Genomic DNA, 12,023 nt, shown 5'->3' on the forward strand with positions numbered 1-12,023 from the left:
TCATAGGTTGTATGGTCAGGTTTACACTTTTACAATATTATAAATGGAGAGTCTGTCCATGAGTGCCTTAATGGTAAGAAAAAAATATCAAAATATTATGTAAAATTCGATAAATGGCAGCGGCTGCCACTTGGTCCTTCCGTGACACTTTTAGTTAGGGTTCTACGAAGTGTTAAAAAATGGAATTGATAAGCTTATACATTAGGGTGTTTCAATAAAAAAAAGTCTTTTTGGCCCGGCCGGAAAATTAATCTATATGATGAAACAATTAAATGCTTCTTAAACATGAAAAATATCGGACGTCGTTTAGAGGTGCTCCAAGGCCAGTTTATATAAAGTGAAAAATCTCGAAAATTCATAAATTCGCCCGGAATAAATTTCTCTACGGAAAACTACTGAGAATTTTATCTCAATATTTTAGTGGAATATTGATAATTTAGTAGACAATGTTTTTGCAAAATTTTATTGAGATCGGATAAGAAATAGATTAAAAAAAAATAATTGGCAAGTTTAAAATGTTTAGAAACAAAAATGTGCGAACTCATTTATTCGCTAATAATTCATCTTCTAGTGATCAGAATTTAATTACTGAGAGCTCATTGGAAAGATAATGAGTTATACTCCTAAGACCTGTCCTTGAAAAACCTTTTTTAGCCCCCAATTTCACGAAGCTTTTTTCATTTACCCAATTAGCAAAATCTTTTTTTTTTAAATTTTTTTTGACCATTTTTTTTACATCGACCTAAAACACAAAATCCTTTCTTTGCGAGAATTAAATGTTGACAGATATCTTAAGAATCGAAATGCTGGTAATGCTGATATCGGTAAATTGACCGGGAGGTGTGTCATTCCACCATCTGGAAGATTATAATTCGGTTCAAGAATTTTATGACTGTTGCTCAGAAGCCAAGACCAAGTGGCCGAAAGCCTTGGATTCAGTACAAGAGGAAGTAACAGAAAGTGCTAGAGCTTTTTGAGAAGCAATTCGATCTTTCCGTGTAAAATGTTGAAAAAATGATGGGAATACATTGGAGCTTCGTTCATAAAATCAAGAGGAGAAATGGTTTGATAACCTACAAAGTTCAGGCTGCCCCCATTTGACCGACAAACAGTGTCAAAGTGCTAAAACAAGGTTGCGTAAACTTAACGTTCATCGTATCAAAGGGATTGAAATTTACATTTGGGAGTCCTACGAACTTATGAAATCATCCAATTACTATTTAAAAAATTATTATATATTCTCTTTCTAAGTGTATTACAATCCCAAAATCGGAAAAATCGAGTTAGTTGATTATAATTTCCAGAAAACATTTCGTTTGGTTTAGAATAGATTAGTTTAGATAGAATTTATGTTTTTGATTACCTTCCCTCTAATGCAAAAATTTATAAAAATTAAATTTATATTACTTTCAAATTAGTCATTATTGTTTTTATTTCCAATTATAACTGCAGAGTCGCTCCAAAATATATTCGTCTTGGAGACCACAATTTGGCCAGAACAGATGACGATTCAGATCCACAGCAATTTACAATCAAAGAAATTATCAGGCATCCCGAATACCGATCAGTTTCCAAATACAATGACATCGCACTGATGAAGATTGATGGACGCCCGAGGCTGGGTAAATTTGTGAGACCAGCGTGTCTGTGGCAATCCCAAAACATCAATTATACCAAAACTGTGGCCACAGGATGGGGGCAAATTGATTTTTCTGGCCCAAAGTCTGACTCTCTGCAGAAAGTAACACTTGATATTATTTCCAACCATCAATGTGCTCCGCTGTTTGAAATCAATCGACGACTCCAGCAAGGTATTGTTGATACCCAAATGTGTGCTGGATATTTGGACGGCGGCAAAGATACCTGCCAGGGTGACTCAGGTGGACCAATTCAGGTGGTGACTCCTGGTAACATTTGCATTTTCCACATAGTTGGTCTTACGTCCTTTGGCAAGTCTTGCGGTGGAGCAAATGCTCCAGGTGTCTACACTAGAGTATCAGCATATCTGGACTGGATAGAATCCCATACGTGGCCAGGACAATAGTTTCGGCATAATTTTTAAGATAAATTTGCAAGTTTTGTATACATTGTATTTTATACTGATATTATACTTTTTGACCTTGATGTCTTTGCGTTTTTAGTCGATCGCAAAATAAGCCATGTATATTAGTGCTTTTTTACATTCGCGTTTTCAACTTGATTTCGCTTTTAGCACGAAAAACTCGCTTGGAAAGACGCTGGTTAGTAAGAGAAGAGCAGTGTTTGAGACAGGACTGTGGTGTACACAATGACGACAAAACTTTTAGTGATCGTAACTTTCTTGGTCAGTTCAGTGCGTTCGCAGCGAGTATGTGATCCCATCATCTTCCCAAATCACAAACACACCAGTTCTATTCTTCGTCATTCAAATGGGGAACTCCAATTTTGCCCTGAGAAACAATCTCAAGGCGCCACTGCTGGATACTCTTTGCTAGAGACTTCGGGAAAACCGCAAGATAGAGCGGCAAATGTTTTAATCGGCGAACTAACAGCTAGGGGGCGAGTAATTACGATCAAATGGAGATGTGGAGGATCTCTCATTGCTCCACAATTTGTACTGACATCTGCTCATTGCATGAATAGCGCAGATATAGCCACGTTTATTCGTATCACAAGCAAAGATGTAGAAGGACAGGCACCACTAGAGACAGATTCTACAATAAATCACATATATATCCATCCTGAATATGAAAAATCGCAGCTATACTTTGATATTGCCATAATTCGAATGAACGAACCAGTGTGGGGCTTTCTAACAGCAATCCTACCCACTAATAATACTTTTCTCCAAAATACTGATATCCGTTTGTCAGGATGGACAAAATCTTCGCAAAATTTTGGAGATCTCAACTTAATCACAGATACTGTTAGCATAGTCTTACATAGAAGATGTTCAACTTTCTACAATCTTCCTCAATTGCCAAAAGAAATAAAAATGGATCAAGTTTGTGGAAGAATACCTACCAATAGTTCCATAAAACCATGTTCTGGGACCATTTTAGGAATCTTAGAGTCAGAGTCGACAAGTGTCGTCGTTGGAATTCCTTCCTTTACATTTGGATGCAACAATGAACGCCCACTCGTTTTCACAAACATCGTATTTTTCTCACCATGGGTCAGGACGATAATTGAGTATACACTGGAACACTGTGGATATCCCCAGAGAAGATAAATCTTTGTCAAGTGACTCACTTGATGATGTTTTTATATATTCCCCAACGAGTAAAATAACCAATTCGCACATATTAAAGTGTAAGGGCTTAACTTGAATATTAGAGATTATGAGACTTTTATAACTGAATAAAATTTTTCATAATGATTTTTTAATGGATATAATTTATTTTAATGGATTTTAACTCAAAAATTAAAAAAAATACTGATACGTCTCACAATAACGGTAATAGAATAAAATTAGGAAGGTGGACTTTAACAAAAAACATCTCAACTTCAAATAATGTTTAACTCTTTCGCGTCATTATAGGGGGGGTATATGACCCGGGGAAAAAACAATTTTTTTTGACTATTTACATTAATTGAAATCTATCGGTTTGTGGACGACATCATAATAAAAGGATGTAAGATTCTTGGCTAATTTTCTCAAGACTCCAGATATTCAGGAAAAGAAAATATTTGAGATCAAAAATCACTAATTTCAAACTTTGTGAAATGACTTTTCATTTTTCAAAATTTTTTATATTAATTTATTTTTTACAGCAAAAAGTTCTTTAGAAACACAAAATAGAATATCCAAAGATTGTATATTGCATATTTTGATATAATAAACTACTCTCAATTTTCCAGAAAAGCGTGTAGAATTTTCCGGGTCATATATGACCCTATTGTACCCAAGGGTAACAGTGTTTTCGTTCCAAACCTATAGCGAAATGTAGTTGGGACATTGTTTTTCTTTGTGAATTGCAGGTGGGACATCTTGCTCCTGTACATTTCATCTTATATCTGAAGAATTATAACATATTTTGCAATATTTTAGAGTATTCTGCAAGCGTCTCATATTGTGCAATTGTATTGTGTGTGAATAAATATGCACTTATGGTTTTTCGACCGTATGGATATTTAAGGCAAGTAAAGGTGGGAGTTCGGTCTATTTTTTTGTTCTTCAATTTATTTCTTCAGCCAACGTTTCGATCCTAGATGGGATCTTCTTCAGGGCATCAAAATTCTGGGAGAACACTTATCAGATAATTATCACTACTTTTCACCAATTCTTCTTTCCACACTTCTTCATCCATCACCAGTGGAAGACTCCACTGGTATTGCCATTCGGATGAACAATTTGTGAATAGATTTTTTCAGGATGTTTTCATCATTTTTTCCGCAATTACGAAAATGCCATAAAAAAGTCAGCTAAAGCCTTTTTCTTTAGGTTTAAATGACATATTTAGCATCAGTGGGCTTCAATGTATCAAGCGAAACAATATTTGGTATCTCCAGTTTAAAATTTCGTCTGGAATTCTGGTGGCAATTAGTACCCCAAAAGTGGCTATGTCTACCCAGGCCGAGGCAAGTGTGGCCAATGTGTCATACTTTTTTATTATCCTCTCTCGAAAAACTCAAGGATTTTAGAGCTTTGGACTACACTATTTCATACAGCCAATATCCTAATGCTACACTGAGTGAGAGAAATCCGAAAAAGTTAAAATAACATTTCGGAAATGTTAATTTTACCCTGCAGTATTGATCCAAAATCAGTGTAAATATTATCCTTTTTAGGTGTATTGTGGATTAAATTTACACTTTATCATGTTAATTTTACCCTTAAAAAGGTGTAAAATTAACATTAAAAAATGTTGATATATTTTTACACCTAAAAGTGTTAAAGTTATGACGAAAAAAAGTTAATCGAACCCTCTTTTTTTTCTCAGTGTACTTATGAAATATAAAAACATTAGACAAAACTTAAAAAAGCTTCATTTGCTGGCTAATTTTACCCCTATCTTCCCTACTATTCGTGACAATATTTTGTACTTTTAGTTAAAAGAATGAAAAAAAGGAACCTTTTTTTAATCCCGTACTTAAGCAAAAATTGCTAATGAATGCATAGAGAATAAACCGAGTTCAATTTAAAAAAAAAAACAGTTTTTTGTTCTCATTAATATTTGCAATGAAATATTATATTTAAGAGTTTTCTTCTTACAAGAGAACATTGTCGGATATGGCCTGATCTACAACCATATGCCATTTCATCCACTGAGAAAAAAAAGAGGGTGCGATTAACATTTTTTCCTCAGAAATTTATCACTTTTTAGTTGTAAAAATAATATCAACATTTCTTAATGTTAATTTTACATCTTATTAAGGGTAAAATTAACATGAAGAAGGGTACTTTTAACCCCTAATACATCTAAAAAGCACAATATTTACACCGATTTCGGATCAATAATGCATGGTAAAATAAACATTTCTGGAATGTTATTTTAACTTTTTCGGATTTCTCTCAGTGTCAGTACACTATTAGGTCTGAAGAGAAAGTGTGAAATAGTTGCAATTCTTTAATAAAATTAATAAATAAATGGAAAAAAAAACTTTATAGATCCTGCACTACCTCTCCTTTAGTATTATTCCAAAATGAAATAGGCCATTACACTTTAAAATGTGCGGACTATGAAATTAATCTGCATACACTTTTTGTACAAGCGTGTGAGTGAAATGTTAAATATTGAAAATATTGTGGTGGTGGACATTCCTTAATTACCTGTTCAAATGATGGGAATGACCACAAAATAAAAATTAAATACGCATAAAACAGGTTTTACTGTTCATTTCCGCGGTATCTAAACAGTCTATACGAACATCATCTCTTATTCGCTGTTGAGCTTTCAAGAATCTTGCAATATAATAGATCATGAACCTGGTGTTTGTAAAATTTCTTTTCTTACTGCAAATCTCACGTTGTGTCACGGAAGGTAAGTGATATAGTACATGATATACAGTGTGATAAATTATACATATACATATATATATTTTTAAATTAAATTGTATATAGAGATTTCTGCTTGTTTATTTTTGAATCCTTCAATAAAGATAGCATATTATTCCGGGACGAAAGCTTCGAGGAAAATAGTTCATGCCGCACATCTTCTGGAGATGGTATTTGTGTATTTGCGGAAAGATGTCGCATTTCCAGTGGAGTGATATCCAATACATCACCGACAATTTGCTATTTTCATGAGCATCACATCCCTGTGATATGTTGTCCAAAACAAAATGTGGTCAGTGATATAAATACAGAAGGAATACTGAATTTGAATAAGTTACCAACATCACCTAATGCTTCATCAGAAAGTAATAAAGTTACCTCACTACCAAATATACTCGATACGACAAAATCTCCTGTCTCCTCGACGGAAGCCTTACAGCATTTAGAGAGATTGAGTATTTTAAAGTGCAGAGAATATAGCCATAATTTTACTGAGGAGAAGAAGACATATTTTGGTATTGTATTAGGATCAAATGCAGTACATGGGGAATTTCCTCACATGGCAGCAATTGGAGAAGAATGGGAAAATCAAATTAGATTTTACTGTGGAGGAAGTTTAATAAGTGAGAAATATATCTTAACAGCGGCCCATTGTCTAACAAGGAATATCCCTAAGATTATTCGTTTGGGGGACATAGATCTCTCTACAGATGAAGACAACGAAAATAAGGTTCAGAATTATGGAATAGAAAAAATATTCATTCATCCTGAGTATCGAAGTTCATCTGTCTACAACGATATTGCACTGATTAAACTTAATGATTCAGTGAAATTTACATTTAATGTTCGACCAGCCTGTCTATATATTTCAGGAATTTTTGATAATATTGACATATTAACAGCTACAGGATGGGGTCATACATCATTTATTGGAGAGAGTTCGCCAATTTTGCAAAAAGTCTATTTGAACACATTTTTGTTTGAAGAGTGTTCCAAGCACTATCTCCCAACACGAAGACTTCAACAGGGTCTCCGGAAGAATACACAATTTTGTGCAGGATCATCGACAACTATGAAGGACACTTGTCAAGGTGATTCAGGTAATTTAATAAGGCGGTTTTCCATTTTTGAAAATTAAATAAAAATCACTTTCACAGGTGGACCCCTATCAAAACCCGATTATCAGTTTGATATTTTTGTTAATATACATTATATTGTGGGTTTGACATCTTTTGGACGATCATGTGGTGCACAGATACCAGCCGTTTACACCAATGTGACTTCATACATCGATTGGATTGAAGGAATAGCATGGAACTAAATATAACACAGATGCTAAATTCTTCTTTATAACATGATAAAGTGAATAATAAAAATTATTTTTTTATGAACCATGTAAAACGAGTTCCTAGTTCAATGCAACTTCTTGAAGTTTTTCTTTTATTTATAGGAGCCATATTTACACACCATGAATTCTCGAAGCGAGTGGATCGTTTAGTTTGAAGTGAATCCTTGGTGGGTGAACTTTGCTTATCTTATTGTTTAATAAATCCATAACTGGTATTATAAAAAAAAAGAAAAGTCAGTTGGTGTTATTGACAGATGTTTTTACACGTATTTACAACTCGATTCTATATTAATTTACCTTAAAATCATAAGTGTTTGAAGGAAAATTTTAAATCGAGAAAATTGTGAAAGACTTATTGTTTTTATTTATAAATTTGAACATATTAGGGGAGACTGGGGTACAATTAGCCAGGGGTAGAAGTAGACGGTGGATTTTTCTCATATCCCTTAAAATGTACGTTGAGCAAAATATTTTTTAATGAAAGAAGGAACACATCCTCATATTCCCAGAAATATTTATATAAGCCTGATCCTGTTATCTTACAATTTAGAAGCACTTTTATAAAATGGGTATAAAATTGTAATTTTGATGTTAAAGTTTTTGGCCTAGCATTTGGTTTTCTAAGTTGTTAGTCAAAATCTGATAGTTTTACTTTGTTTCTGGGTTAATAAAGTTAATTAAGAGATATTTTTCACTTAGACAATAATTATTCACTTTTTTTATATAAAATGATAAACACTGAAGCAGACCTCGGGGCAGATGTAGTCACTCTTCCGTGGCGGGATAAAACTATTGATGATTTTTCACTAATACATGGATAATTGTTAGATGAAAAAGTACTGTTGATATATTCCAAGCAATAATGCCATTCGGATGAAAAATTTGTGAAATAGATTTTTACAGGATATTTTCATCAATTTTGCCGCAATTACAAAAAATGTCATAAAAAAGTCGGCTAAAGCCTTTTCTTTAAGTTTAAATGACATATTTAGCATTAGTGGTCTTCAGTGTATCAAGCGAAACAATATTTGGTATCTCCAGTTTAAAATTTGAAAGAGTGAATTTGAAAGAGTGAAAGAATTTGAAGCAGTGTTGATATCAACATTTCTTCCATTGGAGTCTTTTGAGAATAAAAAAATAAATGATTTTTTGCATTGCGATTTTTTTAAAATATCTTTGATCGTGTTGAGTCTTATATGAACAGATAATTTTATTGAATATTAATTTCTAGTGAGTTTTAGTTTTTTGTTTATCTATTCCGGAAAATAATTATTTGTAAATATTCAATACAAAAAACTGATATTTATGGAATGAAATAGAATAAATTTTGTTTCCGTTTTTATCTAATTGCTTAATCGTATTCATTTAAATCTTGTCGGATTATGAATCTACTCAGATAATTTCAGAGAGAGAAGTTATGTTATAAAATAAAGGTAATTTGAAGGCTTTCGTATATTTCATGTTACGGTATGCGAATAACCATAATCTGTTAATTATATTATATATAATACATCACATACCTATTTTGGGTTTTTCACTGACCAAAATTCCAAATTTTCTAACCAAATTTATTTTTTTTATCTTTCTGTTTTTTTTTACTGCTCGAACTTCACGGAGAGATCAAATCTGAAGATTTGTGATTTGAGTTTCATCATTTGATCGTTTCTGTTTTATTGTTTTGCACTAGAAGCTAACCAAATAACGGTTAAAGATATCATTTTCTGGTTTTTAATGCATTTGGAAATTCATTTTAGCTGTTTATTAAAATAGTTTCTTCTATCTTTTTTCTAACAAAAACGGGGGATATCCAAAATGGTGGATCGAAGGAGGGGCGGAGGTCAATGCATCAAGTTGCAATTTTCATCCGATATATTACCTTTGCCGAAAGTCGCAACCGAGTTATTAAACTCCAAACAACGACAGATGGATGGACGGACGCGAACGTTTTTAGCCATCCATATTCGTAATTAGGAGGTGGCTAAACGCATTTTGGCAAAGTTTTAGAGCGATCGGTGGACATGAGATTTTGTGATGATTTAGGTGAGATTATTAAGAACCTCACCTAAATTATTAGGCAGTGTTAATATATTATAAACTTCCCCAAAGTCTTTCCAAAGTGGTGTTTTTCAAAAATAAAAAAAAAGTTAGAGGTAATTTTCGATACATAATTAACGCTTCGTAAAAAGTTGTCTCATGAATCGGATTTTATTAGCAATTCCTATAAACAAGCTTATAGTTAGCTAATTATGCGCTGTTTCACATGAAATATAATTACAATTGGCCACTAAAGTACCTTTACTTCTTACGAATTTAGATTTATAAAGTTAAAAAAGAATGAAATTATCTATTCTTAAAACAATAAATTACGTTATAAGATTGCAAAAGATAATCAAAATCGATGCAAAAGCACAAGGTAATATTTTTTTGGCAAAAATAATCATATGAAGAAAAAGTTTTTTAATGTAAATGTAATTTTGAATAACATTAAAATACTAGAGTTTTGTTATTCACACGAACAAAGAATTATAAAATAAGATGATCTACGTGATTTGTCTAAGTTAAAGAAAGTTTTTCATTAATGTTATTTTGACTTTTTCAAGAAATTTAAACTATGATAATTATTCTCTGGATGTCTATTAATCCTCTTATGTCCTTCGCGACAGATAATCAGAAAGGTAATATCTTCTGAATATCAACAATTTATTGCGCCCATTATATTTAATGCTGGTTTGTATTGTATTACAGATGAAAATACTGGAAATACCAAAAAGAGGATTAGCGAGGAGAGTAAGTTAAAATATGTAATTCAATCCAAATTGTACTGGATGCTATATATGACTGTTATATACATCTTGTATAAGAATGCGAAGAATATGCAAAGCTTGCGATAGTGGAGAGCTATTTCACCCCGCTTTTATTGGACGGACCCACATTTTCTGTTGGAATTGCAGAGTGTAAATTTGATACTCCATTGATTGTGGGTGGAGAAGAAGCGCAACTAGCGGAATTTCCTCACATGGCAGCAATTGGATGGAACAGCACAAGGAATTTTGGCATTGAGTGGGGATGTGGAGGTGTCTTAATATCTTATGACGTCGTTCTAACGGCGGCTCATTGTAATCTTAGGTGCATTAAAGTTCTCAGTAGATTTTGATGATTAAAAAATAGTTTGCATTTCTGTATTGCTTATTTTTAGACAAATACCCGAATATGTGAGACTTGGCGATCACGATCTACTAAAACCATCAGAAGGGTCTAGGCCACAAGATTTTAGAATTAAAGAAATTATCAGACATCCAGACTATCGCGTACCATTGAAATACCACGATATTGCTTTAATTCGACTCAATGGGCATGCTAAAATGGGAAAATTTGTGAGGCCAGCTTGTCTTTGGCAATCTTCAAGCATCAATTACACTCACGCAATTGCGACTGGATGGGGACAAATTGAATATTCCGGACCAAAATCCGATGTTCTCATGAAAGTGGTTCTCAACATAACATCCAATGAAAATTGCAATAAAGAGTATGATATTGCAAGAACACTTCCCCAAGGAATTATAGAATCTCAACTTTGTGCCGGATTTGACAGCAGTGGCAAGGATACCTGTCAAGGAGATTCTGGTGGACCTATTCAAATTGTATCTCCTGAAAATAGTTGCATTTTTCACATTATTGGAATAGTGTCAACGGGAAAATTTTGTGGCAATGCCAATACCTCAGGAATTTATGCAAGAGTCTCCTCCTATTTAGACTGGATAGAGTCCATCACCTGGCTGATAAATTAGAATTCTTTGTGATTTTTTTTAATAAATTGGAGAATTCAGTAATTAAAACAAAAAAAAATAGATATTGAATAATAAGAATATAGAGAATTTATGAAAAAAAAATTTAAGCACGATAAAATTAGTCATAGTATTATTTAAAATTTCCCTAAACAGTTTATAAACCCCAAATTTTATATGGGAAAGATATAATAAAAATTTAAACGAAACACTTTAGCAATCGACTGAGACTTCCCCAGCTTTTAGTGATGAACATACTTTCCAATGATGCTGAAGAAAATCCCCATTAAATATTTTTAAGCTTATTTTCGAATCTCCATGATATTCAGTACCTATGTTGCGTGATTGTGGGGGCGATAAAGGTATTTGATTTAAAAAGGGGTATCTTCAATGGATGAGGAACAGTTTCCAAGAAGCAGCTGACATTCAATCATCATGGCAAGAATTGTGCTTTTAGTGTTCGTGAGTTGCTTGATCAGCTCAGTGGAATTGCAATCATATCAATTTGATCCTGACTTGATCATTTTTCCGGGTGACAATAACGAATTAGGTAGCAGATGCATTCGTCAATCAGATGGCAAATTGGGTATTTGTTCCAACATTAATGACTGCCCAGACTTCCCAAGGAAATCCATTGAGGATTTCTGTGATTTATCTCGTCAAACTGTGTGTTGTCGCTTGGATAATGTCGTTATTACTATCCAGACACGTGTTAAGGATCACAAGAAGATGTAAGACAGAAATACGAAAATCATCAGTATCGGCCAATCGATGGGAATCAAACTAATTAATAATTTTGCTATCCCAAACATAATATTAATGTGCTTTATCAACGATCTTGAGATGATCGACTTATAAAACTTTTACATAAACCTACAAGGAAAATCCGACAATAGACAGTACTCCAAAGAAG

At 33.2% G+C, this 12,023-nt stretch overlaps 3 protein-coding genes across 4 annotated transcripts; all 3 read left to right on the forward strand.

The window, feature by feature from the left end:
• The first annotated feature begins 2,236 nt into the window (after nucleotides 1-2,236).
• Nucleotides 2,237-3,370, forward strand: LOC129799366 (mite allergen Der f 3-like). Its single transcript, XM_055843187.1, has one exon. It carries the CDS (start codon nucleotides 2,288-2,290, stop codon nucleotides 3,209-3,211), a length of 924 nt encoding a protein of 307 aa, XP_055699162.1. The 5' UTR covers nucleotides 2,237-2,287; the 3' UTR covers nucleotides 3,212-3,370.
• Nucleotides 3,371-5,692: 2,322 nt separating this feature from the next.
• On the forward strand, nucleotides 5,693-7,383 carry LOC129799363 (serine protease snake-like). 2 transcript variants are annotated; one of them, XM_055843183.1, is made up of 3 exons: nucleotides 5,693-5,963; nucleotides 6,082-7,077; nucleotides 7,135-7,383. In XM_055843183.1, the coding sequence occupies exons 1-3, from the start codon at nucleotides 5,903-5,905 to the stop codon at nucleotides 7,296-7,298; spliced, it is 1,221 nt and encodes a 406-aa protein (XP_055699158.1). In that variant the 5' UTR covers nucleotides 5,693-5,902; the 3' UTR covers nucleotides 7,299-7,383. The 2 variants fall into 2 exon arrangements, with proteins under 2 accessions (XP_055699158.1, XP_055699159.1); XM_055843184.1 differs by having other exon boundaries at nucleotides 5,707-5,963; nucleotides 6,082-7,068.
• Nucleotides 7,384-7,471: 88 nt separating this feature from the next.
• LOC129799365 (serine protease snake-like) lies at nucleotides 7,472-11,272 on the forward strand. Its single transcript, XM_055843186.1, has 5 exons — nucleotides 7,472-7,558; nucleotides 9,926-10,000; nucleotides 10,071-10,112; nucleotides 10,187-10,451; nucleotides 10,522-11,272. The coding sequence occupies exons 2-5, from the start codon at nucleotides 9,937-9,939 to the stop codon at nucleotides 11,111-11,113; spliced, it is 963 nt and encodes a 320-aa protein (XP_055699161.1). The 5' UTR covers nucleotides 7,472-7,558; nucleotides 9,926-9,936; the 3' UTR covers nucleotides 11,114-11,272.
• The last annotated feature ends 751 nt before the right edge of the window (nucleotides 11,273-12,023 follow it).

Source organism: Phlebotomus papatasi, chromosome 1, assembly GCF_024763615.1.
Source record: "Phlebotomus papatasi isolate M1 chromosome 1, Ppap_2.1, whole genome shotgun sequence".
In the NCBI taxonomy this organism is placed as follows: Eukaryota; Metazoa; Arthropoda; class Insecta; order Diptera; family Psychodidae; genus Phlebotomus; species Phlebotomus papatasi.

What these genes read in the sequence shown, in the direction of transcription:
- LOC129799366 (XM_055843187.1), top strand. Translation starts at nt 2,288, where the DNA reads ATGACGACAAAACTTTTAGTGATCGTAACTTTCTTGGTCAGTTCAGTG.
- LOC129799363 (XM_055843183.1), top strand. Translation starts at nt 5,903, where the DNA reads ATGAACCTGGTGTTTGTAAAATTTCTTTTCTTACTGCAAATCTCACGT. An exon ending in CTCACGTTGTGTCACGGAAG is followed by an intron (nt 5,964 to 6,081) that starts GTAAGTGATATA and finishes CCTTCAATAAAG; the next exon opens with ATAGCATATTATTCCGGGAC. An exon ending in CACTTGTCAAGGTGATTCAG is followed by an intron (nt 7,078 to 7,134) that starts GTAATTTAATAA and finishes TCACTTTCACAG; the next exon opens with GTGGACCCCTATCAAAACCC.
- LOC129799365 (XM_055843186.1), top strand. Translation starts at nt 9,937, where the DNA reads ATGATAATTATTCTCTGGATGTCTATTAATCCTCTTATGTCCTTCGCG. An exon ending in CGCGACAGATAATCAGAAAG is followed by an intron (nt 10,001 to 10,070) that starts GTAATATCTTCT and finishes ATTGTATTACAG; the next exon opens with ATGAAAATACTGGAAATACC. An exon ending in GCGGCTCATTGTAATCTTAG is followed by an intron (nt 10,452 to 10,521) that starts GTGCATTAAAGT and finishes GCTTATTTTTAG; the next exon opens with ACAAATACCCGAATATGTGA.